Here is a 20,076-nt window from a genome sequence, read left to right as displayed (position 1 = left end):
GTATGTTTTAACTGCTTTCATTTCTTAGACAATGATCTAAGTATGTTCAGTTTAATGAAGGACACTATATATAGGAACCTACCAAATTTGAGGCACTGCCCCTTGGTTTCTCAGTCTGAGCATGCGCCAGTCGCCATTTTTGTGGTGGAGCATGGTGCCCTCCCTTCCCCCACCCCCCAAGTGCCTCAGATTGGCTGAAGGGACCCAGAAGTCCTGCCCCCTGCGGTTGACAAATGGCTAATGGTTGATCTCTGGGGAGGGCCAGGACTTCCAGGGCCCCTTGGCTAATATGAGGCATGGGGGGCCTGCAATGCTTCATCATGAAAATCCCCCCACTTCTGCCTCCTCCTGTGCTTCAGGATATAAGAGCTTCCTTTCTTTTTCTGTTTTCGCAGTGCTCCCCCTCCTTGCCAAACACTGCCGATTTCATGATTTTTCATGGGGATCTACTGATTTTTGTGGTTACCATGAAAATTGTGAAATTGCAAATTGGGTTGGTCCCTAACTGTAAATGTCCTGACTTTATTTTTGTAGTCAAGAAAAAGTGGCAGGTTCAATTGCTGGGTGGAATAGGTGATTTTTTTTTTTTTTGAGGTTCCTTTCAGCCTTACTTTTCTAGGCTGTCTATGGCAAAACAACTTGATTAATCTAGATTTTGTTTCTTTCTTTTCTTTTGGTCTAGATTGTTGGTTACTGAACACCTGCCAAAATTACAATGTGTACCTATATGGTATATCTTTCCTCCTTCCCCAGTGTCTTATCTTTTCCTCTTCCAGTCTTTTCGGTCTTTATTTTGTTACATGTTGTTGTGATATTAATTTTGAAAACCAAATCTAAATAAAGCTGCATTTTCCTTTACAGTTTCTAAGGTCTGAGATCATTCTGACCTCTCTTGGGAGTCAGTTCTGGATTTGTGAGGTAGTTGCCAAGCAAGATCTGTCTCTTCCCAAAACACTTCACTTCAAGATTGATATTTTTATGGATTGTAGGAGGTCATCATCACAAAGGGCAAAATGGTCCTTTGGGTAGTCTGGGAAAGTGTCCAAGGTTTTCACCCACTGTTTTTAACCCTGTATTTAGAGGGAGTCAGGGAAGAGATAAAAAAGTTTCATTGTTTTGTTATTGGTCCCGGAATAGAATTGCTTCTTTGAAGCAATTGTAGCCTTTGAATTTGCTTTGTACTTTTAGTAGCCTTTTTTTTTTTTTTTTTAAGATCAGTAGTTTCATGCTTAAAATAGTCGAGCCTCAACGTGACAAGCAAGTGGTTGCTGCGACCAAATCTAACTCTAAGAAAAGGGACTATGATATTGTAGAGGTTTAATGTATAGAAAAGAGCACTTTTGTGGCTTTTGGAATAATCCTAGCAATATGTGGTCTAGGTACATACCATGACTGCAGACTAACGACTTGAAAGAGAACTCACATGAGACAGTGGTGTCAAAGAAGCATCAAGTTGTTTTTTGCCACTTTTCCCCTTTCTTCAGCAACATCAGTATAATCCTTCCAGGATTTAATTTAATCCATCTGCTCCTTATCCAGGTTCTTTTGAAAAATATTTTAATATCCTGAAATAAGTAAGTTGAATGCAAAATTCACAATAGCACTTTTCAAAGATGAGCACACAAACAGAAGGATTTTCACCATCACTCAATAAATATGTACATTCGTTTCACTAGTGGTCTTTGTTTTAGCAATGGATTTCTTTGTTTGTAATTTTTAACTTAGCTTTTTTAATTCTTTCAGGAGTTCTGGATACAGTAATTTCAGTCATTCTTCACCCTAGTGTCTCGGTTCGTCTCACAGCAGCTTGGTGTCTACGCTGCATTGCTGTAGCTTTGCCATCCTATGTGTCGCCACTTTTGGATCGCTGTGTTGAGCGTCTTAGTGCCCTTAAGTCTTCTCCAGAAGCAGTGACTGGATATAGCTTTGCTACCGCTGCCTTGTTGGGAGCAGTAAGATACTGTCCTTTGGGTATTTCACATGGAAAAGGGAAGGTAATTATCCTAGTAATTTGTTTATAAGTAGATTTGTGATACTTGTTACTGTAGTATTTAACATGTATTTTTTTTATTCATCTGTGATATTTTAGTTACTAACTTTTATGACATAATTATTAAACTGAAAAACTTAGTTTTCTAATGTTGTATCATCTCTTCCTAGGCATGTGATCATGTTGCTTTCCATACTTCATAAAACCAGTTACTTCAATAACTGAATATGTTCCTAAGTTTAAATATTGAACTTCTTTGAGAAATTTACAGTTAAACAGTGGCATCATCAGCATCATAACCATTCAATGTGTTGGGTTATACTAATTATATAGAGGGGGTTTTGAGTGATCTCAGTTGCTTTCTTTGGGCTGAAGGTTAATTCTAAAGAACTGTTAGAGAATGAGGGCAGATTAGGGAAAAGTGTAGATTTCTTGAGTTATGTTTTCAGAATTGTAAATAAAGCAGTTCTGTTTTGAAGATTAAAGTGTCTATATCTCTTGCCTGTTTTGCCATTGGCTTAAATTGGCAGGCAACCATTATTTGCCTCTTTCCCACGAACATCACAGCAGTATTATGGGGTAAGAAAAGACTGTGTTAGTCCAGAATACAATTGAAACACATTAGGCTTTGCCAAGGAAAAAGATCTTTCTTTTAAAAAAAAACTAATTAGAAGTACATTCACAGATCTTTTGCATTGCTTCTGTATTAGAAATAAGTTTCCTGGGAGGACATTCTTTTATAGAGCTAAAAATGAGTTATTGTAACCCTGGTTCCTTTCATAACTATACAAAATAAAATGTAGTTATTTCTATAATCATTCCAGTTAAAACTGCCACAAATCCAATGTACCAATTTTGTCCACACTGATAGAATGTAATAGTCCCCTTTTAGCTGAAGTTTCTGAATGGCTTTCAAGAGTACATAACATTACAGTAATCCAAGTTGGAAGTGCTAGCAGGCAGATGTCAGAAGTTGTTTCTACATTAGTAAGGAAGGCTTCATCCTTTTTAGCTAATCACAGATAGCAAAATATGGTACAGCACTGATATGAGCAGCCTCTCTTCACAGCTTGGGCAGTTATCTTACTTCTGAAGACTTCTGTTCCATGGCCCAGGGAGATTGGAGCAGACCAGATGAAGCATACCTGTATGGATAAAGAGTTATTTCATTACTTGCCATTACACCGTAATAAAACCAAATTAACATTTTAATAGTACATTTGCTGTAGTCCCTCTCACTTCTGATAAGCATGATTGACATTATTTACACTACTGTACTGTTGCATATTCAGTGTAAATCAGTAATTTTTTTTTCAGAAGTACTTAAAGTGTGTAGGCAAAGCCTTTTTCAGGGAATGGTTGATTTTGGATGATGGGGAGGAGTACGGTCTTTGGTTTTAAAAAAAATTAATCTGCTAGTAACTCCAAGAGTTTGGGTGGGGAAGAATAAAAAGAATAAAATAAATAACTTCAATAACTTCATTAGATGAGTGTCTTTTGAAAAGCTGTATACCTAAGCAGAGTTAAAGAATGCAAATTATCTGACAAACACTCCCATTTTAACAAAGATTTCTTTTGAAAAATATGATGTAGGATGTCCTTGCCCTGGGGGAGGCCTAAGAGGACAGAACAGGGAACAGAAAGCAATATTCTGAACCAGTTACATGGGAGTTACAAAAGCTCTCTTCCAATGTCTCCCAGGAAAATTGCCAAATTCTAGATTGGCCCCAGTTCTGAGGAACTGAAAGAGACCGGTTTAAAAAGAGCAGTTTTGAAAAGAGAGCATCAAATATGTCATGCTTTGGAAAGCAACCATAGTCTATTACTGCGTTTCATTTTGAGTGTGTTGAATGTTGCGGACACGATGTAATTAGCAAAACAGTTAGTATAGTAAATATATATTTGATATCATATACTAGTGGTAATATTTTATATAGGAAAAGCCTCCCAAGTCATAGTTGCTAGTGCATACATGAAATGTCATTCATAAATTCAGATGAAATGAAATGAAACCAGTGTTACTACTTTAACATTCATCTGATAAAGAGTATCATCAGTATGCTTATTCAGTATACAGTATTTTTTTATAGTGTGATTTTTGTTTTCAAGTTAGATTCTTTCAAAGTATCTGTATCTATTGAGTATTGTTCCAGAATTTCATAGTTTCATAGTTGGTAGGGTCGGAAGGGACCTGAGCAGATCATCAAGTCCAACCCCCTGCCATGGCAGGAAAAAGTACTGGGGTCAGATGACCCCAGCAAGGTGGGAATTAATGTTTTAGTTTCCATGATTATTTCATGGATTTTTATAAATGTGCAAATTAAAGAAAAACTGTAGTAAAGGAAAGGTTTGTTGTCATTGTTATTATGGTTGTAGTTATAACCCGGGTGCTATTAGTTAATTATAATTTGTTAACATTTGATAGAGACCAGAGTCTCTTTTAAAACCAGACTCGCACATCATCACTGTACCTTCTTCCATGCATGGCACAACTTCCCTAAGCTCATCTGTCCATTTAATTCCATTTTGATGAATTGGGGAGGGCGGGAGAGGGGTTGCCATTCTGTCTATAGTACATCAAGGTGGCTTATGTATATAAATCATTTGTTATTACCCTTCACATGTCATCTGCCTGCTTGTCTGTCCTTGGCTTGGAAGCTACTCCTTTGTAGAACAGGTGTGTGCAAAATAAAGCCTGCAGGATAGGAAGTATAGGGAGCAGACTGCAGCTCTGCCCCAGGGCCCACCCCATGCTGTCATTGCCCCATGATCCTGGCCCTGTCCTGCCCATCCCACTCCACTCCTGTGTGCCACTCCCTGCCTGCCCATGGCCCCATCCCAGCTGTGCACAACCTGCCCATGGGGCCCCCAGGCTAATCTTCATAGAAACGCTACCCACCTGCCTGCTCTGTCTGGTGCTCCTGGCAGTGGGTGTGGGGTAAACAAGCCAAGGCCAGATAAGATCAGTTGCCTCCCCACTCTTTCCCCCCCCCCCCCCCCCCCCGCAATTCCCCTACCGTGCTGGGAAGGGTCAGCACCCCCTTCCTCAGGAGCAACAGCTCACCAAAACTCCCTAAGTGGTCTTCTAGTCAAAATAATTGAACCTGCCTAACATGCAGTGGGCTAAACAATTGCCAAGAAGAGTTGAGAGAATTACAACTCTGAAATGGAACTCAAGAAGATGAGTCCCATGGCCTTTATACTTACTTCCTTTAAGTATAATTATGTGCACTTAAAATTGTTTTCTTAAAGACAGCTTTGTCTACCAGTACTACCAGTAAACCCCTCCTCCACTGTAATCATTGTTCTGTAATAACTTCAACTTGAAATGTGAAGAAGAAACTTTCTGAGACTTGGAAGTTGTACAAAGTAGGGCGGGAGGGTCATTTCACACCTCTGCAGATTGGTCTTGTACTTTGGAGATTTATGTAACTGGGAAGGAATTTTTATTAATTTTGCATTCATGACCTTAAGGCCTTAGCTAGTTCCAGTGGAATAAATGCATTCAGAAATACCTTCTTGGGGAGCAGAACTGAGTCCTAAACTGTTAGAAATACCGCATCTTGAAAAAAAAAATCTAGCACCTGAATTCTCTGAGATGCTGATGCTCTTGTTTCTCTTTCCAATTTTAAATAGGTAATCATGACAGTAGCAGAGGATTTACTGTGTTCAGCTTCTCAGAATAGTCGCATTGCAATGCAGCGAACACAGGCTGGATGGCTCCTGATAGCTGCCCTCATGACATTAGGTAACAGGCTTCTATAACTTCAAATCAAACTAAGATATGCCCTGTAGGAATCCATGTTGCCAAATTTAATTCTTGTGGTCCTTTGTTTGGCTTCACTACGTGCTAGCGTGAAGCAATTCTACAAAATATTAAAATGAATTTAAATCTCTGATAAGAAAATAGTCTTACATAAAAGTATTATTACTGTGAAGTTGACATTTAAACTAGGGACAGAAATTACATATAAACCTGTATCAGTGATCTGAAACTGGTTAAAATCTGTAACAACAGAAATTCAGCGCTCATAAACTGCTTCCAAAATGGTCAAAACCAGTTTAAGATAACGTGGATGGATGTAGCACCAGACTTAACTGATGTAGGTTTTTGAACTTCTGTCCCAGATCTCCTCCAAATTCAAGTTAACTCTGAGTCCCCCAGTATCCTAGGATGCTGTGCACTTCCCTGCCCCCAAGTACCCCTGTCACAATATGGGAGGGCTAGTCTTGACTCAAGCTGTCTGCTCCAGCTGAGCAGGGAGACATGGTATAGTGCCCCTAGCTTTTGGCCTGGTCCACAGCAGCATGTGGCTGCATTTCCAGAATCAAAAGTAAATATCTGTTCACTTGCTTATCAACTGCTATACAGTTTAGACTAATCTGCAAAGATTGAATCAATTCAGCTTGGGGCTTTCTGACTGCCTGTACTTGGCCTTAATTCATTATGAACAGTGGTAAACTTGGAGCAATACTAAACTGTGAAATATAGTTTGTAAAATTAATCCAATAGCATTTTATGACTGAAACTTTTAGAACCATTTTGCATGATATATCTGAAAACAAATATATGAGCAGACCAGTTGAAAATTGAGAGAACGTTGGGATCCTAAGAGCACATTTGGCTTATGATGCGTCACTGATTATCTCTCCAATTTTAAATAGAGATCAGCCAATAATCTACCCCACAGTTAAAGTGCCAAATAAAGTTTTGTCTGTATGTTTGTATTATTAGGTGTCTTAAACATCTGAACCCATCTCATCTGTCTTCTAACCCTATGCTCTTCTTTCATGACGAGATATTTCTGTATACAGACTTGTGACGAGAAATAGTGACTTTCCAAATCCTACCATCTGAAAAATCTGCTTTTCTGTTGCTCTTCACCTGAGTCCCTAAAATCACAAGATTTGGATAAAACTAAATTTAGTAAAATTTCAGTGAAGTTGATTTGAAAAAACAAACAAACAACTTTATAATCTAGTTGGTAACACACCATTAACAACAGAAAGTAAAAATCTGCTTCTGGTCAAAGTAGAATGCTATGGCAATTGAAGATTTAAAGAATAATATAAAAAGTAGTAGGTGAAATGCCATATGGATTTGTGAATGTGGGAAAAATATTTAGTATTTAAGTTTAATGATTCCTCACACTTGCAAACAACAGTTCTTAAAACTTACAGGTCCTGCAGTAGTCCAGCATCACCTTCCAAGAATACTGTTATTATGGAAGTGTGTTTTTCCTCTATCTCCGAAAGATCTAGAAACAGAGAAGAGTCGAGGAGATTCGTTTACATGGCAGGTTACATTGGAAGGCCGTGCTGGTGCTCTCTGTGGTAAGCACGGTGTAGTGTACTTTCTTTGTCTATATCCATTTCTTACTTGTTTTTTCTGAAGAATAAATAAGACCATCATTGTAGGGTGCCTATACACAAGCAGAGAGGCTGCTCCAATATGCTGTAATTCCAGCATGGCAGAGCAGACTCAGTCAAGTCTTCTGTAAGGTATTTGTACAATATCCTACAAATAACTGTTCTGTATTCAAATCAGATCAATAACTGTTCTGTATTCAAATACCTTACAGTTAGGGACCTACCAAATTCACAATTTCACGGAAATCGTGTAATTGGCGGTCTCCCGTGAAATAACTGGTTCCGTAAAGAAACACAGGGAACCAGCTACTTTCAAAAATCTGGCAAAGACCTCTCTCCTAGAAGGTGAGGGGAGGGAGAAAAAAGAAAAAAAAGGCAGACTGTGTCTCTTGAAGGGGGGTGGGGCAGGGAGAGGTGGGAAAAGTTCCTGACTCTTGTCTCTAGAGGTGGGGGGGAAGGAGGGGAGCAAGGAAAACCTGCCAAAAGCCCCTGTTTAATTGCCACACTTAAACTTTGTTTACTCAGTAATTGTTGCCCTTTGCCCCTTGCAGAGGGTGATAATTACTGAATTAAGCCAGGCAGCTCCAGCTTGAGCAGGAGTGGGCAATTATTTGCATGTGTAGGGGGGCTGCCTGGGAGTCAGCCAGGAGTGAGAGGAGGGAGCGGGAAGCGGGGGTGGGGGTGCACATGCAGCAGAGCTTGCCCAGTCGGTGCCTGCCCCTGCAGTGCTCCATGTGGGGCCGAGCTCCACCAGGGGCAGCCAGTGCTGTGCTTCCACCCACATCACCCAGCCCAGGCCCTGGTCAGCACACAACTTCTGGTGGGGCTGTTCCCAACATGGCTGCAGCCAGCTGGGCTCACATTGTCACCAGGAGGTGAGCGGAGCAGAGCAGCACCCCACTGGCTGCAGCCTCACTGGAAGCTGCGCACAGGCTGGGACCAGTGGGGCTGTTTTGCTCCTTTCACCTCCAGCTGCAGCTGCTGCTGCTGCTGCTGCTCCTGCCCTGCTGCGCTGCTCTGGGTGGGCAGGTGGGAAGCTTCAGCTGGAATGCTCCTGCCCAATGCATGGAGCTCTGGCTCTAACTCCTGGCTGCCTTCCACCCACTCCACCCACCTGCCTGGCATGATAAGCAGCCCCTACAAGCAGGTGAAGCAAGTGAAAGGTGGCTGGTGGCTGGAGCTGGATCTCCATGTGCTGAGCAGGACCTGACTGGCTGAAGCTGTCCCAGCCCCTGCCTCCCCACCCCAGTGGTGCAGTGTAGCACGGCAGGAGCCACAGCTGGAGCCAAGGAGAACAGAACGGTCCTGCTGGTCCTGTTGGGCTGGTCCCAGTGTAGCTGCAGCTGGCCAGGTGCTTCTGTGCTCCTTTCGCTTCCAGCAGTGGCTCTTTGTTCTGCTCCTCCCCCTGCTGTGCTGCTCTGGGCAGGTTGGGGGGAGGCAGGGGGAAGCTTCAGCCTGGCTGCTCCCACTGGAGGTGGGGGGAGCAAAGGAACATCTGGGCAGCAGTAGCTGCACTGGGAACAAGTCCGCCAAAGCAGAGTGATGGCTGGGGCCAGGGCTGGGGCTGGCAGAAGTGCAGAGCAGGCTACTCAAGTGGGAGCAGGTGGGGCTCAGTCCTATACACAGCACTGCAGGGGGCAGGTGTGTGAAGCCCTAGCTTCTAGGGCTTTCAATTGGTACCTGGGAGGGATGGGACTTGCAGCGCCCCTCAGCCAATCAGAGGTGTGTGTGTGGGGTGGGGGGGGCTGCTTTGCTCCATCTTCAAAATGGTGGCCCTGGCCATGATACAGCCATGAAATCAGGGGCCCCGACCATGTTACAACTATGCAATTGGCTGCTGGGGTCCATGAATTTGGTAAGTCCTACTTACAGTCCAAAAGGCAAGATTCAACAGGTAAATGGGACAAAAAAAAGAAGTTCATGTGCACGTACAGGGTAAACAAGTAATGGGAGAACTACAATCTTTAGTTTGTGAGGAACAATGATTGCAACTTACTGATTGCAGATTACATTTTTTGTTCATGCATTAAGGAATAGATACATTTTCAGGAATTATTTGGGTATTAGTTGGATCCTCTATAGGCTTTGTCTCAGAACTTCTTTCACTTCTCTGATGACCTTTAAATGCTTGTCAGGGAGATGGACAATTTGGTGACTGAGGCTGGCAATAGCGGTGAAGTAAAGACACTAGTCTGCCTATGGTAAGATAAAAGGTTGCATAGGCAGGTTAGAACTAAACTGTGGCTTTGAAAGTAATAATAAGACATTAGTGTTTGCAGTGGAAGATGGAGACAGTGAAGGCCTGAAAGAGAAGGTTGCCTGAATGAGCCAAGAGGATAATCTTAGTATAGTGGCTCTGAACTCAAGCTTTGCAGGCAGCCTGTTACCCGTGATGCTGACAAGGGAGAGTTAATGGTTTTTGCCTGCAGCCCACTACTTGCTCAGTATTATTGCCCATATGTCAGTGAAGGTAAGGGACCATTGTCCTAGTAGCTGTGTTTTGAATTGACTTGAAACAGATATAAGGATGCAAGCAGGTTATGAAACATGAGAAGAAGTAAAAGGATAGTCAAGACATGAAATGATCAATGTTTGGACAAGAGTTTTAGCCGTATAGACTGAAAAAGGGCTGGAATTAGGAAATACTATGCAGGAAGAAACTACTAGATGTGGACGTGGCATACATGTCTGTATATATGTATGTGCTGAACTAGGTTTTTATTCAGGTTCATTTAAAATATTTTCTCAGAACAAAAGAATGTATGTTAACTTTATAATTAGCTGTTTTCCTTAAATTAAAGCAATTTGAAGTTTTAGTACTGCAAAAAGTTGCAATTGAAGAATTATATACCTTTTAGGGGGCTTGGGAGAAAGTGATTGATTTTTAGGGCTCCTAAATCCTAAATTCCCCCTGTTGACAATCCCTGGTTTAAAGTAAAAATTTTCAAAATTCAAAAATTTTCAAAATGAGACCAAAGTCTCATTTTTAAAAGTTACTTTGCCAGCATACACTGAAACTCAATAGACTTTAAGTGAAATTTAGGCTCCTACATGCCTAAGTCACATTTCAAACTGGGGATTAGGGTCCTATATATATGTGCAGGGAAGCTGCTCCAATGTACTGGAATTACAGTGCATCGAAGCAGACACTATTAATTACCACGCTCCAGCAGACTCCAGTATCATGTGTATCAGTGTCTTTGCACTGAAAAATGACGGTGGGGCACTTAAAGCATGTTTGACAAGCTTTAGTTCAGAGTGCCTGTAATGGGGTCTTCCAGGAGACGGTTAGATGTTGGCCTCCCCACCTGTTTCTGGGCCAACTGACCACCTCTCATTTGGCACGCCTTGATGGAAAAGTTAAGATGTTGCCCAGGAGGGAAGCTGCCCATTTAAGACCTCAAAGACTAAATGGACATGGGGAGGGTGACATTTGTAGGAGTCTACTATAGACCTCCCCACCAAGAGGCAGAATTTGATTGGGAATTCAGTAGCGAACTGGTAGAGGCTGTGTGCTCCCGATGCATGATCATCATGGGGGACTTCAACTTCCCTGATATCTCTTGGGATGAGCGGACAGCCAAATCTGACAGGTCGCACAGCTTTATCACTTGCATTGATCACTTCTACCTAACGCAGGCAGTCTGTGGGCCAACTAGGGGAGAGGCATTGCTTGATCTGGTCCTGGCCAAGGAGAGGACCTGATGAGTGATCTGAGGATTGAGGGGAAGATTACTGATAGTGACCATGTTTGGTCACCTCCTCAGTTCACGGAAGAACAGACAAATCCCTCAGTAAAACAGAAATCCTTAACTTTTGGAAAACTGAGTTTTGCAAACTCGGAGACTTGGTAAGTCAGGCAATTAGAGCCCCCCCCTGATAAAGGAGTACCCAAGGAATGGTCATCTCTCAAAAACATAATCCTTAAGGCACAGGGGAAAGCCATTCCATCTCACAAGAAATGTAATCAATGGGCAAGGAATCCCCCTTGGCTGAACAAGGAACTGTTGGACCTCATTAAACTCAAAAGAGAAGCCTACGCCAGTTGGAAAACAGGAAGCATCACCAAAGAGGACTACTCAGCACTTGCCCTACACCTGTAGGGAGTGGTCCAGGAAAGCCAAGGCACAAACCGAACTCAGACTAGCTACAGGGATCAAGAACAACAAAAAGTCCTTCTTTGGATATGTGGGAAGTCAAAGAAGAAAGATAGCATTGGGTCCCTGTGAGATCAAATGGGTCAGCTAACATCCGATGCCCAAGAAAAGGCCAATCTCCTAAATGACTTTTCTGTGTCGGTTTTTCATGCTCCTAAGGGGATCACACTGTCGGAGAGGACACGAACCATCCTGGGAGTGGGTGGTGGGCCCAAAATTGATGTGGATCAGGTGAGGGAACACCTTGAGAAACTGGACATTCGCAAGTTCGCGGACCCAGATGGAGTCTTGAAGGAGCTAGCAGACATCATTGCACCCCCCTTGGCAAAGAGATTTGATAATTCATGGTGCACGGGCAAGGTCCTGGAAGACTGGAAAAGAGCTAACATGGTCCCTATATTCAAGTAAGGGAGGAGGGATGACCCAGAGAATTATAGAACAATCAATTTGATGTCCATCCCTGGAAAAATCCTGCAGAAAATTGTCAAGGGATTCATTAACAACAGACTAATGGAAGACAAGCTTCTGAAGTCCAGCCAACACGGCTTTATGACTGGCAGGTCTTGTCTGACCAACCTCATTTCCTTCTATGACCAGGTGACACAAGCCCTCGACAAGGGAGATGACGTGGATGTCATATCTGGATTTCGAGAAAACTTTCGACCTGGTTACCCACTATGTCCTCATGGCTAAGCTAAGGAGCTGTGGCCTTGATCATCTTACAGTCAGATGGCTAGGTAACTGGTTACAGGTTTGGACCCAAAGAGTACTAGTTGACAGGAGCATATCAACATGGTGCAGCGTGACCAGTGGAGTCCCTCAGGGCTCGGTACTTGGGCCGGTACTCTTTAATATCTTTATTAATGATCTGGAGTCGGGAGTCAGATGCAAACTGCCAAAGTTCATGGATGACACCAAATTATGGGGGAGGGCGGTCACACCACAGAGCAGGCTGGGGATACAGGCTGATTTGGACACACTTTCAAGGTGGGCTGACCAAAACTGGATAGCCTTCAATGTAGAGAAGTGTAAGGTGCTGCACCTCAGTAGGAAGTACTCTCAACATACTTACAAGCTCGGCACTGGTACACTCACTAGCACCATGACCGAAAGGGACTTGGGAGTCCTGATTGATCACAAGATGAATATGAGTCACCAATGCAATGCTGTGGCTGGCAAAGCAAACCAAATTCTGGCATGCATCTACCAGTGCATCTCAAGCAAAACCAAGGATGTCATTCTCCCACTTTGCTAGGTCCTGGTGAGACCGCAGCTGGAGTACTGCATCCAGTATTAGGCCCCCCACTTGAGAATGGATGTGGGGAAGCTTGAGAGAGTCCAGAGTAGAGCCACTTATATGATCCAAGGCCTGGAGGGCAGGCCATATGAGGAGAGGCTGAGGGACTTGGGACTCTTCAGTCTGGAAAAGAGACGGTTCAGGGGGGACTTGGTGGCAGCCTACAATTATGTAAGGGGTACATCAGGACCTGGCAGAATAGCTGTTCACCAGAGCTCCCTAGGGGATAACAAGGGTCTAATGGCCATAAGCTCCAGGAAGGCTGATTTCGACTAGACATAAGAAAAAAGTTATTTGTGGTGCCTGTATCCAGGATCTGGAACAGACTCCCCACAGAGGTGGTGCAAGCACCTACTCTGGACTCTTTCAAAAAACATCTGGATATTTTTCTTGCTTGGATAACGTGATCCCAGCTGACTTCCTGCCTATGGTGGGGGGGGCTAGACTTGATGTCACAAGATCCCTTTCAGCCCCTAATGTCTATGAAGTCTGTGGGATCTATGACTAGGGGTGATATCTTCAGCTTTGAACTTTACCCTACACTGGGGCCCATGCCTTGCAAATGGCATCCCAGGCAACTAATCTCACCTGTACCCTTCTCCCTCTCTGGCTGTGGTCTTCTCTCTGGGACCTTTATCTCTTCCTTATGCCCTGGCCTTACCCTCAGGCCAGTTGGAATCCCGAGCCTCTTGCTTTGGGCATCCCTCGCAGTGTGCGCCTGGCCCTTTTAACCCCCCTTGGGTCCTGGCCCCAGCATTGACCAGTTCAAGGGTCTATCCAGTCAGGTCTGAACCGCATGCCTTCTTTCCCTTACAGCTCCACTGGATCACATGAACCACAGGCCTCCCAAAGATCTTACAGGCCTGGGCATTCCCCAGCCAGGACTGTGTGGTGGCTGGAGGTTATCAGGTGCGCCAACCCACCTTTCACTAAGGAGGTTCTCAGTCCTGGCATTTCCTGGGGCTGCCGCACCACGATCAGCCCCACCAGACCTCCCTATCCTGGTAGGGTGTAATTTTAGGTCATGCCTAGGACCTGGGACCTCCTCCATCCCCATAACCCCATACTTCCAAACTGTTTCTGGCACAAGGAGCTCAGCAGACAGATTCATTCCCCCGTGGCTAGTCTCCAAACTGCTCCCTCAGTACAGAGAGCTGGGCATTAAATGGCCTCCTTCATCCGACACGTGCCATCTCATTGGCCTAGCCCTTGAAGTGGCAAGCACCAACAGTGCCCTGCCACAGTGCCCCATCACCATTTTTCAGCTTGGGGACGCTAATGCATATAATGCTCCAGGTGCTTTAATTAGCATGGCAGTCAGAGCTGTGCTAATTAAAACTTCCTGGAGCACATCTATAAACACCCTAGGCTCCTACATTAAGAATTTTTTTTAAATGTTACCTTTGTCTAATTTAGAGGTTCACTGGTAAATTGATCCGATATTGGATCAGTACTGATATAAAGAAAACTGTCTATATCAGATATTGGCCCGATGGGGCTGATAATTTGGCCAATAAATGCCTGTGCTGTGCTCAGCTGAAGTGCGGCACTTCAGGCAGTGAGGAGCAGAGCCGGCAGTGTAGAGAGCTGCCTCCAGCTAGTAAGTCTGGTGTGGGGGGATGAGAGGGGAGAGGAAAGGGGCATGGGGGGGCAGATCAATGCCCCCTGCGGTAAGGGAGGGGACAGGGGCAGGTGCTGCCCAGGTGGCAGGGGGCTGGAGCCACAGCTTGGTGGGGGGGAGGGGGTGGCTCCCGCCTCTTCCTGCACCCCAGGAGGGCATGGGAGGGTGCCCCCTTGGATCTGCGCAGGGCAGGGTGGGCTGCAGCCGGGGCTGCGTAGGGCTCTTCTCAGCAGGGGCTGGGCTCGGAATAGGCACCGGCAGCGCTTGGAAGATGCTGCATCCACCCCAGATTTTGCTGCCACTCTACTCCCAGCACCACTGCTGCCAGCCACCCAACACAGCCCCAACTCTTCCTGGCACATGGGTGGAGGTGGGGCATTGAGCCAGGGCTGTTCTGGGTGGCTGGCAGCAGCAGTGTTGGCAGCAGAGCACCAGCAAAATTTGGGGTGGATGCAGCATCCTCCAAACATTGCCAGCACCTGCTCTGAGCCTAACCCCTGCTGAGAAGATCCCCATGCAACTGTGGCTGCAGCCCGCCTTGCCCCACCCCGCACAGATCTGGGTGGGAGACATACTCCCCTTCATGCCCTCCTGGGGTGCAAGCAGCTGCCTACCCTGCCACAAGCCGTATCTCTGGCCCCCTCTCCACCCTGCCTGGGAAGTGCCTACTCTAACCCCTGCCCCCTCCCTCACCACAGGGGGTGTTGATCTTCCCCCTCCCACGCCCCTTCCCTTCCCTGCATGCAGCTGTATCGGAAATCGGACCAGTATCAGCCAATATGCCTCCTTAAATATTGGCCTCCTTAAATATCAGCCCCAAAAAAGTCTCTCCATGCACCCCTAGTCTAATTTCCTGTATATATCTGTATAAAAATACAGTAGAAGCTGTGTTATCCAGCACTTTACCATCTGGAATGCTCTCTTAACTGGCATCTGGCATCTGACGTACCACCTGCCAATTTGACACAGCAGAAGCGAAGCCAGAAGTCCCACTGTGGCACTTCCGGTTTGATACCACAAGCTGAGTCCCACTTCCTTCTCACAGCCCAGGGCAGAGTAGCTTGTGCGGGGCCCCCCTCGCTGTCCCCCGGCACACTGATACACTGATGCCAGGGAGTGACAGTCCTGGCGCACCGGCTCAGCTGGAGATAAGTATAACTCTTAGGTAACTGGTATATTTGATTAACTGCCACCACCCCCCCATTCCCCATGGATGCCGGATAACAGAGCTTTTACTGGAAATACTTTCTGCAGTAACTGTAAGCTAGTTTTAAAGGGAAAACTGTCAAATCTGGAAGCAGATTCAGCCAGTTCTTTTGTCCTTTTTAAAATGAAAAGGACTTGGTCTTGGGAAGGAACATCTTCTCAGAATTCTATTTCTTTAAGATTTTTATTAATTTATTTCTTTGTTAGTTTATTTCTTTTGCATTTCATTATTGAATGGTGACTGTTACCATGTAAGTAGTGCATCTTCATAGTAGGGTGAAATTTAGAAAAAAATTGTTTTGATTTGTAGTCTGTTGTCTTTGCAATTCCCTTATCTCAACTTCTAGTTTAAATGCAAACATATCTGTGTCTCTGTGTGTGCATGTGTGCACACACTTAAAAATCAAGACATTAAAATCAATATGGTGAGGTACCAAAATGTGTCATTATTTTCAGAAGGGCTGAAAATATGTAGCTTCCATTGTAAGTTGAAGAGCAGGAGCTCCATTGAAGAGCTAGTTGACTTTTTCCTTACCTTTTAAAATCATAGGTCAGAATTGCTATATTTTTATATTGTTTTTGTTCTGAAGTGATCAGTGAGAAAATGTCATAGAATTTTCTTGTAATTCCAATGATCCATTTCTTTTTCCAGCTATCAAAAGTTTTGTTTCGTATTGTGCTGGTCTGCTTACAGATGAAGTCATTCAGAGACTACTCCCTCCTCTCCCATGTGCTGTTGATTTATTGACACAGTAAGTGCATCCACCATTTTAAATTCAATTCTAAGATGTAATACTATTAGAAAGAACAGCAGAATCTTCTTCTGGTACCTTGCAAATTTAGTGAATGGTCTAGAAAAAGTAAACATACTTAAAAGTAGCACTTCATTAAATATAAAGGTTATGATAGACATTCAACTACAATGCTGCAAATTCCCAGAAATTTGCCTTGCCTGTTGCAATGTCAAGCTGAGAAAACAAAAATGAAATGAATATATCATTTGTTAATGCCATTTTTTTTCAGACTGCCTCTTGTTGCTGTAATCAGATATTAATGATTTCATTTTCCTACTTTTAAACATAGCTGGATAATAGTTATGTTTATACAAGCTCATTTTTATAAAACAAACCTAACACAGTTCAAGTTCTAGAGCAGAAAGAGTTTATAAATGGACATTTCTTGTGTTAGGATTGCTGCATAAAATGGGAGTATTTTCCCCTTTATATGTAGTCACTGTACATATCTTTGTATGCATCTTAAATCACTGAATATAGATATGTTTAAATTTTTTTGTTCCTGGCTGGAATGTAGGAAGACAACCTACAAAAATGTTGACGGCAATAAAGACAAGTAGAATTCCACACAGTATAAAAGCTTGTTATCTTTCCATGGTACTACATGAAATAAATCTTTGAAATGCAAAATCCCTAGTTTTCTAAATTAATAGAAATAAGAGTTGCTTGCATTTGTGTTTGCATTGCAAATTAGATAGCAGCTGTAATGTGTGTTGCTTCAAGGGGGGTGAATAGAAATTGCAGAACAAATTAAATTTAATCTGTAACTGAATATCATTACATAATGTTTGATCTTCTTTAACATCTGTGATGTGTTTCCTACATTTTCAGGCTTCCTTCATTATGTAAATTGTACGGAAATCCTTTAAAAACCTCTTCAGTTGTTTACAGGCTCAAACTTTATGAATTATTGGCTGTTCTGCCCCCAAAGACCTATGAAGGTAGGTATTTTCTTCCAGAAAAGTATCGTTATGGGAAAATGCTAAAGGTTAATTTGTGAACTTTCATTTCATAGCACATATGCAGCTAGCAAGATTTGTTTTAATCTTTTTTTGAAGTGCCAGTTTTACCATCCAGGTTGATTTCATAAAGTTGCATTGAAGCCACAGTATTTTTAGATTTCCTAAGTGTTCACATTTATCCATTCCCTCTATTAGCACTGTAGAGTATTTGTCTTGATTTTTTTTTAGGAATGTGAAGACTGTTATGGTTTTAATTCAGCATAAAACAAATGCAAGTGTCATGATACTAATCTCACTTTCCAATGCATCCTAAGTCTAGGAGGATAATTGTAGTATAAGCTAATTATACCATCCGTCATGAGATTTAATTTCCTCTAAACTGCCTTGACTAACAGTTTATTACAAATATATACATCTGGACTCAGTGTATACTACAGACTGCTTAACCTAAACTTTATTTTAAATGTGAAATAGTTAATCTTGGGGCAGATTCACTTTTACATAGCAGAAAATAATTATGGTAGCAGTATTTTAATTGGCAGTTTAATGCCAATGATCTGAGTAGCATATAGTACTCAATTAAAATTTCTGTGTACAGATTCAGAAATTTAGCTTGGATAAAATCGACAAACAGGTTCATTCAGTAGTTCTGTAGTGGACTGCAGCTGTAGTGGGAGCAGCTGGAGTGCTTGACAGGAGAGAGTAGGAGATTTATGCTTTTCAGCTGGGCAGGGGGACTGTTTGCTTCCTCAACTCCTAAATCAGCTCTGAGCTCAATATACTGAAAGTATTCCTCCCCCTAATAGTTATCTGCTCCATAGGGATGTGAGAGATGACCAGATTAGTGGTATGGAGAGCCTTCCATATGAGGCAAGACTGAAGTAGTTCATCTGCTTGAAACACAGCAGTATGGGAATAGGTAGGACAGCATGCATGCCACAAACTAGCCTTCCCACTCTCCAAATGCTACTCTGATCCCCCTTTTCCCCCGATATGCTGATCTGCTTTCTACCCCCCTTCCCTGTACTCCTTGCCTGAAATGCTACCCATAGCTATCTTCTCTGTGTTTTGTCTGCTGCTGTTCTCTGCCCTCTCCTGGACCTGCTGTGTGTCACACACAGGGCACTTGTGAACCGTGCCATATCCCCTGATACAGGATATCTAATAGAAGTTTATTTTCAAGGTCCTTTGGTGTTCAGTACTGTTAACTATATTTTTATCTAGCAAAGGCAAAAAGCTTTGTGGGAGAGCTGAGTTTAAAGACATTCCTTTCTTTCCACAATATAATCCCAATATGACAGCTCAGTATAGAAGCTAGTAGGGCTTAGTATTTAGAGACAAAAATGTCACAATTATATCTGAAAACATTGTGATTATGCCATTTCTAATGTTTTCTTTTATTTAACTTGAATTGTTGGAAACATGTTGGATCAAACTGTACTTTTAATTTGCATTGTGTCCCTTTTTCACGGTTCAGAGAAGCATGTGGGATGAAGAATTTGATAGATCAGTTCATAGTGCTTTTTTTGGTCTGATTGGTTAGCCAGAACTTGAGGCTTTGCCAGTTGTTTCCATTGAGGAAAAGATATCTTTGATGTAATTTTATTTGCAAAGAATGTACAAAATCCTGTGTCCCTGAATACATAAGGACTCAAAGCAGAATATACCACCATATTTATTCGAATACAAGATGCAAGGTATTTTTCCCAATCAGCATGGGGAGGAAAAGCCCTTCATCTTATATTCACATAGAAGGACACCTCATTAAACATATTGTCTATCATGATATTGCTGCCAGAACCATCATGTGTTCAGTAATATAAACCAGCTAGGAAATAGACTAAATGCAACCAACAGCGAGCATGACTATAAAACACATGGTCCATGTTTGTCAAATGTACTGATGGGAACTTACCACAATGATATATTAGTGCAATCCATCTGAATAAGATATATGATAGTGCCCATTGAACTCAGCTCCCTTAGTGCCAACTGTGTTTAAAGTAATGGTGAGCCACTACACTGAATACGTTTTGACTCCCTCTTCATTCCCACAGCTGAGCTGTGCCTTTCTTTCCCATTTCCAATGATTCTTGTTTCTTTACCAGCCTTAACTGTCTAGCAAACATCACCAAATGGGGCTCCAAACTTCACCCAGAATTCCTCTCTTAGCATGTTGTATACAATTAGTGTGGCCCTGCCCTCCGTGAGGTGGAGCTGGCCCAGATTGCTCTGCACCTCTTTTGCTTATCAATTTTTGGAGCATCCCAGGACTTGTGATAAAAACACCCAGTTCCAGTCATGAGTGGAGGGGGGTAACTAGCACATGGATCCTTTGTTTGGGGTATCTGGAGTACACACGTGCTGAGCTGTGGGGTCATCATAATTAGCAGTCCCTCACAGTCAAGGATGAGTGTCTTATATGATTATCTTTCTTGTGGGTCCAAAGATGGCTGACAAGGCCAATCCATGATCAACAGGTTCTATTGCAACTTGGGCATGCGTTTCTATGTGAGGTAGGTGGCTCTGGATTCTTGATTTGGTCTGCAACACACTGTTTCTGCTGCTCCCACTCTTCTGTCTCCTGTTACCATTATGAGGCTTCAAAGTACAGAGATCCCTGCAGTAGACCCTTCCTCCATTTGGGCCAGTCCTGGGCAACAGTCTCCCATGAGTTGA

The 20,076-nt window shown here is 43.1% G+C and overlaps 1 protein-coding gene across 4 annotated transcripts in view; it reads left to right on the top strand.

The window, feature by feature from the left end:
* HEATR5A (HEAT repeat containing 5A) overlaps positions 1-20,076 on the top strand; it is a 132,538-nt gene that overhangs the window by 44,870 nt on the left and 67,592 nt on the right. For all 4 annotated transcript variants that reach the window (XM_090033561.1, XM_090033559.1, XM_090033560.1 and 1 more), the window contains 5 exons: positions 1,744-1,994; positions 5,627-5,738; positions 7,172-7,324; positions 16,294-16,393; positions 17,267-17,376. In XM_090033561.1, the coding sequence (XP_089889687.1) occupies positions 1,744-1,994; positions 5,627-5,738; positions 7,172-7,324; positions 16,294-16,393; positions 17,267-17,376 (726 nt within the window). The remainder of the gene's footprint in view (positions 1-1,743; positions 1,995-5,626; positions 5,739-7,171; positions 7,325-16,293; positions 16,394-17,266; positions 17,377-20,076) is intronic.

The sequence above is a fragment of the Crocodylus siamensis genome, chromosome 2, assembly GCF_052110815.1.
Source record: "Crocodylus siamensis isolate JL-2025a chromosome 2, ASM5211081v1, whole genome shotgun sequence".
Taxonomy (NCBI): Eukaryota; Metazoa; Chordata; order Crocodylia; family Crocodylidae; genus Crocodylus; species Crocodylus siamensis.
This window is presented reverse-complemented; position numbering and strand designations above follow the sequence as displayed.